This window comes from Rhinolophus sinicus, chromosome 8 (genome assembly GCF_057876585.1).
Source record: "Rhinolophus sinicus isolate RSI-liver-muscle chromosome 8, RSI-T2T, whole genome shotgun sequence".
Classification (NCBI taxonomy): domain Eukaryota; kingdom Metazoa; phylum Chordata; class Mammalia; order Chiroptera; family Rhinolophidae; genus Rhinolophus; species Rhinolophus sinicus.
In genome coordinates this window covers 52604555-52618587 of record NC_142508.1, presented here as the reverse complement: position 1 = coordinate 52618587, position 14033 = coordinate 52604555, and the positions used below count along the sequence as shown (strand labels likewise).

The following is a 14033-nucleotide window of genomic DNA, read 5'->3' as shown; positions in this document are numbered from 1 at the left end:
GTGAAATGCTGTCGTGTGTTTTTAAAGGAGGTTGGTGGTTTTCATTTTAGTATATGTGCTGCCGAAGCGAGCCCATGGTTGGTAGTTTTCACATGAAAAGATTTTCTTTCCCCTCCTTCAGCCAACCTTAAAGTTTGTGGAGCTGACCCGCTGATACGTGCGTCTTTATGGGCTCACACATTTGTGAAGTCACTTTTGGGCAACGGGGTCAACCGTCATGAAGATCAGTCTCCATTTTAGACAGAGCGTTAATATGCTCCACTGCATGGAGCGAAAGGGCTGTTTGTCACCGTTTTTAGTTTGCAAAGCACCTTGGATGAGTTGTCTAAGATAAGCTACCCCAGGAAAAAGACGTGTTCTAGAGAGAGGCAAGAGTCAGAGGTAGGGTGAGCTTTGGCCCGCCATTTTGGCTCTTTGTGGGTTGAAGACAAATTTCTTCTTGGGTATTTCTGACAAAGATGACTTCAGATGTCCTTACAGTCTTTCCCTTGTCCCCAGTCGTCCAGCATATGCCGGGCTGCCATTCACTATGGGATCCTAGACGACAGGGGCGGCCTGGTCGACGTCACCAGGAACGGGAAGGTCCCTTTCTTCGTCAAGTCTCAGAGAAATGCTGTGGAGTCTTTGAGGTAACTATTCCGTGATCAGCGTTCCTTAAAACTTTTTTCTGGTTATAAAAGTGTTGTTGAAACTTGGAAAAGTACTGAACAATATAAAGAAGCAGGACAAAAATAGAGACGACCTTAGTCCCATAACTCAGAAATCGCCCCATAGGCAATTGAGCATATTTCATTCCAGTGGATCTCTCTCTCTCTCTCTTTAATTTGGTTGAGTTTCAACTCCTGCTTTTTCTCCCTTCCTAGTTCCCGAGAACTCTTCAGACATGTCATCACTAACGGTTGATGGCATCTTTGAGCTTGTAAACTAATTCTGGATTAGCAGTTTCCTTACTTCGTAAGACTGAGGCTTTTCATATTTTAAATATACTTACTTTTCTTGGCAAGATAGTGTTTTTCACATAAGTTATGTGGATGCTTGATGGGTCAGACCTGTTTGAGGAGCAGTGGGGAGTTCATGTAGAGCAGCCGGAGACCATGTCTTGGTCTGTCCATGGAATCAGATGCTAAAGTGACCCAGGAGTGTGGAGCCCAACTGAGGTCATGGGGTCAAACAGACCTGGTTCTGACTCTTTCTTGTGCATGAACTTGGGCCGGTTTCTTCATCCCTCCTGGGTGGCAGCACCCTCATTTATAAATGAGGACCATAGTAGGACCCAGGGCTGACACCCAGCTAATCCACAACAGGACAGCAGGTCAGGGATTCTCCATGTCAGTGATCGTTCCAGGGTCCGCAGCAAGGAAAGCACTGAGCAAAATGCTCCCTTAATGTTACAAGGCCACGCAGAACATTTCAAAAACGACATGAGTCATTCCCCTTTGAACGATCTGGCTCTCTTTGGGGAAGTTGGAGTATTTCCCCTTCTGTCTTCGCTAGGGACTTGGGGGTTATGTAAATAAAAAAAGAGCAAGGAAGTCTAAACAAAAGCAAAGAAGATCCTTGCGGAAATGTCATTTGGGTGACATCAGCACTGGCCATGACAAAGCTCAGCTGTGGGCTTGGCCAGGTTCGGGTCCTTCCTTGCCTGGCACGCTTGTCCTGGAGCCACTTCCGGTCCTTTCCAATGCCCAGCTTTGCATCTAGTGTGGGTTCTTCACATTTTAGAATTCAGGGAGTCTGTGAACATCACGGCAAAGTAAATGAAAGCTTTCTTTTCACTACCTTCTAGTTGAAATGTAGCATTTCCTTCCATTATGAACGTTGGCCCCCAAACCAGAGTAGTGTGAAGCAGGGCTGGTGCCTCTCTTATTGGTAGAAATCCACTTGCTGCAGACATCGCGAAACACTGTCTCTGCCGTTGTTACCCTAAAATGACAGTAGTTAGAAGACCCGCCTCTAGATTCTGTTTTTAATGCATTAATAAAGAAGCCCAGCTATTACCTTAATGCAAATTTGTTTTCATACTTTCTTAATGATTTTAATAATAATTGATTTCCCATTAATCTTTTAAATATATCACATGCGTTTTAAAATTGTTACTCTGAGAAGGGGTCCATAGTCTTCATCAGGTCGCCAGAGGGGTCCTTGGCACAAAGACATTAGCGAATCACGTTCTAGAAAGTTCTTGTTCTAGATCCTGCTCTAGAATGTTCTAAGGGCTTTCAGACTAATGGAAAACAAGTAGGAAATGTCACGTTGAGGCTGTAAATAAAATAAGTACAGGAGCAAGCATGCGCATATAGAAGCCGTTCTGTTTGCATTTACCTAATATTTTCTTTTACAGCAAATACAAGGCTTCCAGCTCATTCATGGTGTCAAAAGTAAAAGGTAAGCGGGTGGTCTTTTTTTTTCTCATGTGACCATAATGCACGGGTTATTTGGGTTTCCCTGGAAATTTCATTTTCCTTAGTTGTTGACTTAGTGTTTCTGATACATCTTAACATTGTGGTTCTCAGCAATGTAAAGGCTTTCTGAAGAGGTTCCTGAGGAATTTTTCTTTAACTTGTTTCTCAACCTATCTGAACTTGGCATTGGCCACAGATTGCCAAACCAGAAACATAGGCCTAGGGTTCCAGCTGAAAGTCACAGACACTTCAATGCGTGCGTCTAGAGTAGCAAAGAGGTGGCATAGGACGTGTCAATTTCTACGGCTTGAGAAGGATTCTGAGGGCTCATTCTGGGCTCAGCAGAAAAAAGAGCTTAGTAGATTAGTAATGTCTGCCATGGACAAGAGAGGGAAACATGGTGTATGTTAATTTGGCAAGGGTGGGATGCATCCATGGGAGAGCACGCTGTAGTCACTCCCTCCTCAGGCCAAATTCTGCCTGAGGCTATTTTTGTAAATAAAATTTTATTGGCACACAGCCATGCCCATGCATGTATGCATCAGCTATGGCTGGTTTCTGCATCAAAAGCCTTTAAGTATTTGCAGCGTAGACCATAGGTCCCACAAAGCTGGAAGTATTTGTCCTCTGGCCCTTTAAGAAAGAGTTTGCCCAGCCCTGGACTAGATGAGGACATACGGCCAGAGACCACAGGTGGTGAGTCTGAGAACCACCACTTTCTTAACATCTGTTGTTTAAACACAACATACAACTTAGAAGAAAAGAGTCACCAGCCCCCTTGGAAAGAGCTCTAGGCTTGGAATTGGAAACCTGGGTTCTCATTCAGGTCCTGTGAGGTCTCAGCTTTTCTCAGCCTCAGTTTCCTCGTCTATGTAATTACAATAACACCTGCCATGAGGATCCAATGTGGTAACGTAAGGGAAAAGTTTCAAAATCGAAAAGCACTATACAAATGAAAAGTATTCTCCATCCACAGAGAAGTTATTGCGGGTAGTAACACCCTTGACCAAGAAACACACTCAGGCCATGGGTTTTGTTTCATCCCTTGAATGGCCTTAAGTGGAGTGCCAGAAGCCCTGGGACTTGACACCTGCTGGGTTCTCACCCCAGCTCTATTTGAGGGCACAACAAAGCCCTAGGATCCAGTTGTCTAGCAGCCCATTTCATGGGCCGGTAGCCTGAGGCCCAGGTTTGCCGGTGGCCTGACCCTTCCCGACACTTCCTGTTCACAGTGCAGGACCTGGATTGCTACACCACCGTCAGTCAGCTCTGTCCATTTGAGAAGCCGGGGACCCACTGCCCAAGGTAAGGCTCACTGGCATCTGTTTTTGTAAACACGGGGGCTAAGAGAAGAAGGTGCCGTGCTGGGTTGGGGGTCATCTCCTGGCCGTGAAGCACAGCAGAGTTCCAATGTGGCCCTTGGATATGCATACCCAGGAAATCAGTCAATTCGTGCTCAAAGTCAAGGGCCCACGAGACCTTCCCTGAGACTGCTCGTTCTCAACCCTGGCTGCACATTGGAGTAGGCCGAGGGGCACACATTCCCAGGGCCTCTGCCCAGCGGGGCACCAGCCTCTTTAGAAGTTTCTGGGAGAGTCCTCTGGGCAGCTAGGGAACTTAACTGAGAAAATGACTCTGCTCCACCTGGTGCTATTCCCCACTCACTGGACAGAGTACTTACTTCACTTGTAGAAATGACTTCATTTGCTGCACAGCTCTTCCCAAGCCCCCTCAGACAGACCTCGAGATTTGTCATTCTTAGTCTCGTAGGTCAGTCTAGAACTCTGGAAGCTGGGAGCTGCTTGTGCCCTTTAAATCAGCTCACTGATGATGATTCTACTTGATCTGTGATATTTTCTATGGATCACTTTAGAAATAGCTTACTAAAACTCAGCTTTCTGAGGTATAATTTGCACACAATCAAATTCACCTGTTAGAAGTGTACAACTTGATGCGTTCTGACAGATGTGTGCAGTCATGCAGCCACCACCACAATCAAGATAGAGAACGTTTTCATCACCCCAGAAAGTCCCCTTGTGGTCTGTCCCTTTCCCTCCACCTCCTCCCCATATCCCCACCAAGCACTGATCTACTTTCTGACATTCTAATTTTGCCTTTTCTGCAATTACAGATACATGGAGCCATCACATTGTGTAGACTTTTATGTTGGGCTCCTTTCCATCTGCATAATGCTTTTGAGATTCAGTCATGTTGTTGAACGTATCTGGTTTATGCTTCCATGTTGTCATGTGGTGGTCTATTCTGTGGATGTACCACAATTTGTTTGCCTAAGGAGTAGGTTTCACATGAGTCTGCCAAAACCTTAATTGGCTGAGTTTTGGAGGATGTGGCATCATAACATAAGAGTGTCCTCCTAGCATGTATCTCTGAGGTACCCATTAGGTCCTCTCAGAAGCTGGGTGATGTAGCATCCTGTGAACCCTTATCCTGGCCCTGAAAGTTTGTAGATTCTAGAAGGGAAAGACTGACCTTAACACTGAAAGGTGGAGACCCCTGAGATGTGAGCAGAGAAGAGACCTGAGAGGGTGCCAGTGACAGAAGAGATGGGATGGTGACAGAGAAGATGGGAAGATGGGATGGGGTCCCTGACTTCTCCCTTTTATTTCTCACCTTCACCTGTAGGTTTTCTCATTGGCTCCCACTGTCAGTGCCACTACCACGCTGACCCCCTCTTAAATGTTCAAGGAGGGATAACAACCTTTTAGTAATTTCCCCAAAGATTAAAGAGAAGCAGAAGGAAATAATTTCAGCAAAAACAAACAAGCAAAAAGAAAAACTGGATATAGCACAAGTATCCAAAGTACAGGTTTCTGACCTGCCATTCTAGAAGATCTAGGAAAGAACATTCTTACCTACATTCTTGTTTCTTTTTAAAAATCTGTGTGTCAAACACACACACACACACACACACACACACACACACACATACACACACACACACACACACACACCTTCTTTCTCTCCTGCCACCTCTGCCCCCTCCCCACATAGGACCATTTCAACTTCTCCATCCCTTTGCCTGGCTTTCTTCCTTCCCAGAATCCTGCCTGTCTTAGGGCCAGATGGCTTCCGGGCACCATTTTGGTTTCTTGGACGCTGAGCTCCAGCTTATGGTGTACTGTTCCAGAAAAAGACAAAAGACCTTTTCTTAAGTACAGTTCATGCTTTTTCCTGGTTCGAGTCTCTCAAACCACGTAGGGTCCACCCATTGCTAGTTGGAGGCACTCACCTCACCCCGTATGAGGATGGCTGGGATGTGGTAACTGAAACAGCAGTGATCTAACCCCTTTCCGCCTCAGGTTATCAGTGCCCCCTCCCTGGAATATTCTGTGACTCATTGAGGTGAGGGCCCTCCACCCTTTCCTCCCCCATACTGGGAAGTGGCGTTTAAAAAGTCTATTGATTATAATCTCCATAATGTACCCACAGTATGAACTGGCCAACGCCCAAGAGAGTAGGAGGTACAACCTCTTACAATCCCATACTCACCTCTCTTAGATATTTATTCCCTTTGTTGTTTGTGTGTGTCTCTTGGGATGGGATTTTAAAAATCTACATGAACTGTTTAAGAAGAGGAAAAATATCTTCACCACTGCTAGGGTGGGAGAGGTATATATATATTTTTTCTTAAAACGTGAACGGTATGGTAGTTTCCTTTCCTCGAAGAACCTAAATCTTGAAATTCAAATAAAGAGGCCAGCGGCTTCTCAAGAAGTATTGTTTTCTGCTGATCATTGCAATCACAGAAATGTTTCCTGTTTTCCAGAGTTCATTGTCCAGCGCACTGCAAAGACGAGCCATCCTACTGGGCTCCCGTGTTTGGAACCAACATCTATGCAGATGTGAGTATGCTGGCATTCTCAGTGACCACCTCTCAAAGCTTGTTAAGACCTCAGAAACCACGTTCCAAGGTCTGGATTCCAGAAAACTGAGATCTCATTGCTGTGCCGCTAGCTAAATTTAGACCACACATTTCTGCAACCATTACCCTAGTTTCCTATTTATAGTACTTCCACCTATGTACGCTCATGCATACAGAAGCAGCTGTACCTCATCTCACACAAACGTTTTCATAGTTTGGTAAACTGAATCCTGCTTCCCCGCTGACATACATTTTCAATGTGAAGGCTTTCATGAACCACATTCTTCATTTCCCTAAATATTTAGAAATCTTTCCAGCTTTCCTGATGCACTTGTAGATATTGGTCCACTCTACTCGCTGCATTTCTTTTTGGCTATGTATACACTTAGCTAAAAGCACACAGAAGAAAATACAAATTATACTAATTTACTTCTTGTTAATAACCACTCTTATTATGTTAGAGCCTGTTCTTCTGTATTTCCCTCCTAATTTTAGCAAGGAAGCTTTAGCCTGATTTTTAAATCTTTTTTTTTTTTTTAAGTGAATCATCCAGAACATAGTCTGCTTCCTCCAGCTGCCCAAGCTTTAGGGACAGGGTGATCCAGAAGATGTGACTATGGCCACTGCTCTACCCAACAGGCTGTGTGATCTTCTTGTCAAATTGTTTACCTCACTGTTGAATGAGCCAGCTGGGGTTTTCTAGTTCAGGGAATCTTCTAGATCTAAATTTCCATGATTAGATCAGCATCACTCATCTCCTGCTAGCATTTTTACTCAACCTTTTCTCATCTTCATTTTTACGGTTCTCTCTCATCCACCACTACCATCTTTGCCTCCAACTGCCTTCATTTGTTCCAGATTACCATAAATGTGGGGACACTGTGTTCTGTAAGGTCAAAGCAGCTTCATGGCTAACCTTTGTTACCTTTCTTTTTTCTTTAAGTGAGTCTTTGTTCTTCTCAAAAGCTGTTCAGCCAAAATTGAGTTCTAAAAGTTTAATGAAGGAGTAAAATAACGTATATCAATTGTTATACTACATATTTGAGCCAAAGTTTGCTATTAAAATACAGAGATTTTGATTTTAAAATAAAGGGATGGGCCAAGTGATTCCAGCCAAATACAAAGAAACAAACAAATAGCAGGGGCAATATTGCTATCTCACAAAGTGGAATTTAAAGTTAAGCATACTGAATGGAACAATGCAATTAACTATGCAGTGACACCAAAAGTACAATTTATGAAGATATGAAAATCAAATCTATATGCACCAAACAACATAGCAGCTAAACATAAACCAAAACCAAAAAAAAAAAAAACTTAGAAGTGCAAGGAGAACTTGATGAAAATTTAGTAGTAACAAAGAGCTGCCTTTTACTATATTTTAGGTTCTTTAAAAAAAAACCTCTAGGTTTTGTTATCCCCATCTTACAGAGAAGGAAAGTGAGGCTCCGAATAAGCTGCCCAAATCACGCAGGCGAGTACATGGCAAAGGTGAGATGCCACGAGGGTGTGTCTTGCCTTAGGCTCTGTTCTTTCCTGACTCTGTCTGCCTTGCTTGAACGTACCTGCACTCATCAGTACACAGATGTGAACGGGCATTTGGATGAAAACCCGTCTTCCGTCTTTAACTAACTTGTTCTCTCGGGTTTTGAGCTTTTGGAACCACAGTGCTCATGACGGCTTGGCACATAATAAGTGTTTGATTAACATTTGTTGAAGGAATAAATAAATAAAGATAATACAGTAGTCAATGCTTAAACAGCTCTTCAGAAAGTAAAAGAAAGAAGGAAGGAGGAAGGAAGGAAGGAAGGAAAGGAAGAAAGGGAAGGAGAAAGAAAAAGAAACAGAGAGGAGGAGACAGAGAGGGGAGGAAGAAAGCTACCTCCGTTTCAGAGGTTCTTTTCTGGCCTTGGTTTCTAGGTCACTCTGTATTCTGGGAAATGATGATGCCTTTTGGAAAATGTCTGTTTAGCTAAGAGATTTATTTTGGGAGCGTTGTCTCCAGATCTTCGAAGGGCCTAATACTGCTGCAGTTCCTGCCTGCTCATCCAGAGTGCATTACTTGGCAGACCCCTCACTTTGTGGTGAGCTGCAGGCAGAAGTATCAGGGTGTAGCCCCAAGAGCAGAGTCTGGGTCAGAAGACGCACGTTACAGCCCCACCTGTGACATTTACCAGTTGTGGGATGGCGGGCAAGCCTCCCTGCCCCCTCTGAACCTCAGCTGTCTTATCTGTCCTCTCTTTCTCCCTTGGCGGTGGAGTTCTCACATTGTGCGTGCATCAGATCCCCCAGAGGGCATGTTCAAACAGATTTCTGGCCCATCTCCTGCATTTCTGGCTCAGTGGGTCTATGATGGAGCCAGAGAATCTGCATTTCGGAAAAGTTCCCCAGTGACGCTCATGCTGCTGACCTGGGACCGCACTTCGAGGATTACTGAGTTAGAGACAACAGTCCCTGAGAACTGTCAGTAATGGTGAGAGTGACAAGGGTGATCAGTGGTGGTATTTATCTTATTAACTAACATCTATTGAGCACATACTGTGTGCAAGCCTGCCTTCAGCCCTTGGTCTTTCTTAATCTTCACGATAGCCCTTTTAGGTTATTACTGTCCCTGTAGAACAGTGGACAGCTTGCTGGCTCTGGGTGGCAGTCAGGGCTCTGCTGTTTACCAGCTGCGTGATTTTGGGCAGGCCGTTTAACCTCCCTGAACCTCAGTTTGCCCTTCTGTTAAGAGGGAATAACAATAATAATACCTGCGTTGCAGGGTTATTGGGAAATTACTATATCAACGCATCTAAAACACTAAGAACAGAGCCTGCCTCGGGGATGCTGAAAAATGTTAGCGATGATGATCCCCACTTTACATGGAGAAATGAGAGGCTCCAGGGGTTAAAATAGTCATCCAAGGCCACACAGGCAACAAGTGACAGATGTAGGATTGGCTGCCAGCCTCACTGAGACCAGGTCTCTGCAGATAAGTTGTTACTAAACATTCAGATATTCGTGTCATGTAGGGACCTGAGAAGAGAAAGTAGACAACCTGTACCATTCCAGAAGTTCAATGAAAGGAGAGGTGTGGGAGGAAGGAGAGAAGAAAAGGGAAAAAAGTATTTGCCCAACATCAGGGGTTGAAGATGTGAGTTATCGCTAATGGTCGATGCTATCGTGTGAGAAAGGATCTGGCCGTGGGTGTGAGGTTTGCATACTCACGGCCCATGGCTTGATGTTATCACAGAAAACTTCTGTGCCACTGGTACCCAGAAATCCTCCGGGGATGGGAGGCAAGGGACTGTCACAGAGGGTGCAGAACCAAAGGACACTGCCTGTTGGCAACTTTTAGTCAGAACGGTGCGCCTCCCTGGTCTGGGTCCCAGGAGGGCAAGCTTGGGACACTAGAAGGATTAGTCCCTCTGGTCTCCAGCTGGAAACAGCCTCGGGGCCTCCCTTCTGGGAACTCGGTTAGCAGAGTGAGCAATACCCGGAGAGACAGAAAAAAAAAAATGCCAGTTGTGCCTGCCAGGAAGAACAATAAGGATGCTTGTGTTCACTGACAACGCTCACCTCACTGACAGCGAATGTAGCGAAATTCTAAAATGATCATTTCCCTTCTAACATCTCTGCACTTCTCTTTGAGATGGCTGCAAATTGATTATTTTATCATCTTTGAGGTGGGGGAAAACCCTTTTGAGAACTGGAAAGCTGTGGATCCTTTCTCCAGGCAAAAAAAGGGGGGGCTCCCTTGTGCAGAGAGGGTGACAACCTCCCCTGTTGGCCTGGGACTGAGAAGTCCGCGCCCATCGCGTCCTGTGCTCAGCGCTAAACCAGGAAAGTTCTTGCTGACCTTATTGGTTCAGAGTTCTGCCTGCACCTCCGGAGCCTCACAGATTCCTTGGAGGCCGCTTGGGGCCAAGGAACCCTGTCCTCATTCGTTTATTTATTGAGGGAGACAAGATGAGTTAGTGCAGGGTTAAAAACAAACAAAACAAAACAGAACTCTGGCCTTCAGTTACCAGGAAAATCAGTCATTGAAAGCAAGAAATCCAATTCTCCAGTCTTTAGAATGAATATGTGTGTTGGCTCTGAGTCTCTCTACCTTTTTAACCGCAACATGAGCTTCCCAGGGAACAGGCAGAGAGGGGTCTTCCGCTGTGAAGCCTTTTTCTTCTTATGTGAAACCAGGAGCGTCTGTGGAATGACCTGGGTTTTCAAGGAGAAGGCAGTCGCTGATCCCTTGCGAGGGAGAGTTTGCAGTTTCTGAAAGGGCTGCAGGTTCTGAGTAGTTAGTTAATAAGCACCTGCTCCAGTGACATTTCAAATTTTCAAAGAGCTCACTTTAATCCATTCTCTCATGTCTGGAGTTAGGGACCTGCTGGGTGGGTTGCTTGTCCCATTCGAAAGGCAGTTCAGGGCACATCTTCCAAACACAGATGGGCCAGGGACAGGGGTGAGGACAGGGGACAGAGGAAGTCAGAGTGCTGTGCCGGGGACAGAGGCTGGGCCAACCACTCCCGGACTGCACTGATGACCTGTACAAATTATTCTCCTCTAGGCTACGGTGTAGCGTTCTCTCTCCCTCTCTTTCTCTTATTGTGGTAAAATATGCATGACAAGGATTTCGCTCTGGAGCATATTCAGACACGTTGAGTATATCCTCATTGTTGAGTAACAGATCTCCAGTTTTTCATCCTACAAATCTGAAACTCTGTACTCATTGGACAGCAATTCCTCAGCCCCCGCCCCCTGGCCCCGGTAACCAACATTCTGTTTTCCGTTTCTGTGAAGCTGACTCCTTTGAATACCTCGTGGAAGTAGAATCATACAGCATTTGTCTTCTTCCCTCTCTTGTGCTCTTCGTGAAGGAGGTGCTGGCTTGGTTAACCTGCGGTTGGGACCTTAGTCATCTGTGGAGACAGGGGATGAGTGGGTCCCAGGCACTGCAGAAGGGTGGCATGGAGAGGCAACCAAACGCAGACCCACCCTCCCGCTGAGTGACTCATTGCCTTGGCAGCACTGAAGTTTTCCAACTCAGGACCTAGTCAGCAGAGGCCTGTCTCCACTCCCTGCACCGCACAGGGGCGGCCTAAAGCACAGCCTGGCCCCGTCCGGAGTTGGGGACACTATGCATGGAGTCGACACGCTAAGCTGCCTGTCATGGCCATGGCCACAGGTGACTAGGTCGTGAGTGAAGGCAGGGCTGCAGTTCGTCTTCCTGCCTTGTAGATATCGGGTTGAATTTTTTATCATTAAGTTGGCAAGTTGCTGAGCTGGCCTGAGCAGCTGACTCCATATCTTCAGATGTCACTGGGGCCATTCTTTGGGTGGCTCTATTGTTTTATATACAGGTAGCTCCCACTTTCCCAAAGTTCATGTGATGTGAACTTTTAGAAAACAGGAGATACTCTTCACTTGATGCCATTTCAGCTACAGAAGTTTTCACAGAACACTCTACTTTCAGATAGTGGGGTAAACCTGTAATTGGAAGTCGTCAGATGCAAGCGGTCTAATAAATGGGATATTTCTGTGATAAGACAGTGATTAGAAGCTGTATCTGTTTCTTATTGCTGCTGTCATAGATGACCACAAACTTAGTGGCCTAAACAGCACAAATTGCTTCTCTGATGGTTCTGGAGTTCAGAAGTCGGACACAGGCCTCACTGGCCTCACAGCAAGGGGTCAGCAGAGCTTCCCTCTGGAGGCTCCAAAGGATAATCCACTGTCTTGTCATTTCCGGCTTCTAGAGCTTCACCCATTCCTTGACCTGTGGCCCCTTCCTCCATCTGCAAAGCCAGCACTGGCAGGCGGGTCTTTCTCATCCTGCTTCTCTCTGTCTCTGATCCCCCTGTCTCCCTCTTATAAGGACGCTTGTGATTCTGCTGGGGCCACCTGGACGATCCAGGATACTCTCCCATCTCAAGGTTTCCTAGACTTAACACAACTGCAAAGTTCTTTTGCCATGTGAGGTCACAGAGTCAGAGGTTCTCGGGGTGAGGACGTGGACCTCTTCGGGGCCATTATTCTGCTGACCATAGAAGCATAGACTTTACACGTAGCCCGACCTCAGTTAGAATCTCTACTAAGCTGTTAACTGTCTTTATGGCTTTGGCAAAATTGTTGAATCTTGCTAACCCCATGCTTTGCGACCAGTCAAATGGGAATAACAGTGGTTACCCATCTCACTGGCAGATTAAATGAGACAACAAGCCAAAGGCCGTCTGGTATTTAACATGCTCAGTGTGAGTGTCAGCTCTGCTTACCGTGAAGGAGGCTGTCACCGCACAAATGTCACCCCACAGCTCAGCCCGTCTATGCCGCTCTGGCTGCAGCTCACAATCTCCTGACAAGTGTTTAAAATACTCAGTCTTGGGCTTCACCCCAGAGCAAGTGAATCTGGTGAGGGTGGGAGGGGTTGGGGGATCTGGGCACTGGCATCGAGCAAAGATGCTGCAGATGGCTCTGAGCTGCTGTGAAGACTGAGACCCACTGCCAAGGCCAGTGTCAGATTTTTGCACAGGCCAGGTGAAAGGGTCATAGAAGAGGCAGAGAGGTGTTCCTTGCCTGGTTCTTAACCTTGAGTGTGTATCAGAACCACATAGCCTTCGTTTGGGGAGATTCTCAGTCTGTAGGTGGGGGTGAGGCCCCAGGAGCCTGCATCTTTAACAAGTACCAGCCACCCCACCCTGAATGAATTTCCCTAGCTTTGAGAACTGTTGATTCGTTACTCTCAGACAACCCGATCTGAGGACCATTTTTCTATTGGATCAGTTAAGGCCCTAAGGAAAGTTTTAAAATGAGGGTTTTGTTACGCAGGAATTGGACTATGTGATGACTTTACAGCATCCCCTACCACTGCTTGAAGCCCAGTGGCTCCCTGTGCACCTAGAATAAACCCAGACTCACACTGTGAGCCTCACAGCCCCCCCGTGACTGCCCCCTCCTCACCTCTCCCACCTCTCCTGTCACATTTTGCCTGACTCGCTCTATTCCAGCCACCTGAGCCCTCTTTCTGTTCCTTGGACAGGACCTCAGGGCCTTTGCACAAGCTGCTCCCTGTGCTGTGCTCAGAGATAGTGCCATGACGGTGGCCAGTTCCTTTTGGTCACTCAGATTTAAACCCAAATGTCACATCAAGAGCAGTCTTCCCTGATTAACTCTTCTAGAATCGCTCCCTCCACCCATTTTGTCTCATGATGTGGCTTTATTGTCTTAGCTTGAGTTGCTTGTTTGTGTATTTGTTTAGTTGTCTGTTTCCCTCCATTCTATGAAGGCAGGGTCTTTATTTTATTTTTTTTAGACTCCCCCTGCATCTAGGACAGTTCCTGGCACATAATAAATAATAGGTGCTTGGAAAATATTTTTCAAACAAATGAACACATTAATGAATGAATGAATGATGCCAGGTCTCTCCGGAGAGACCGCGGAGGAATCAAAGTGGTGATGGTCATTTCCTCATGGGAGACATGGCCAAAACCTCACCAACCGGGCTGCCAAGTGACAGTTGGCCCCCAGCAGGGCTGCAGCCAGGAACCCGATCTCCTTGACACTGATCAGTACTCTTCCTGCATTTTCAGACGTCAAGCATCTGTAAGACTGCCGTGCACGCAGGAGTCATCAGGAATGAGAGTGGGGGCTACGTGGACGTGATGCCTGTCGATAAAAAGAAGACGTACGTGGGCTCGCTCAGGAATGGGGTCCAGTCTGAAAGGTAGGGCTGCGTTCTCTCTCACAACATCCAAGGCTAACAGGGGACC

At 46.2% G+C, this 14033-nt stretch overlaps 1 protein-coding gene across 1 annotated transcript in view; it reads left to right on the top strand.

Annotated features, from left to right (window-relative positions):
• CRISPLD2 (cysteine rich secretory protein LCCL domain containing 2) overlaps positions 1–14033 on the top strand; it is a 62136-nt gene that overhangs the window by 37045 nt on the left and 11058 nt on the right. The window contains exons 10-14 of the mRNA XM_019747136.3: positions 499–629; positions 2342–2385; positions 3635–3707; positions 6190–6265; positions 13854–13987. Of these exons, the coding sequence (XP_019602695.3) occupies positions 499–629; positions 2342–2385; positions 3635–3707; positions 6190–6265; positions 13854–13987 (458 nt within the window). The remainder of the gene's footprint in view (positions 1–498; positions 630–2341; positions 2386–3634; positions 3708–6189; positions 6266–13853; positions 13988–14033) is intronic.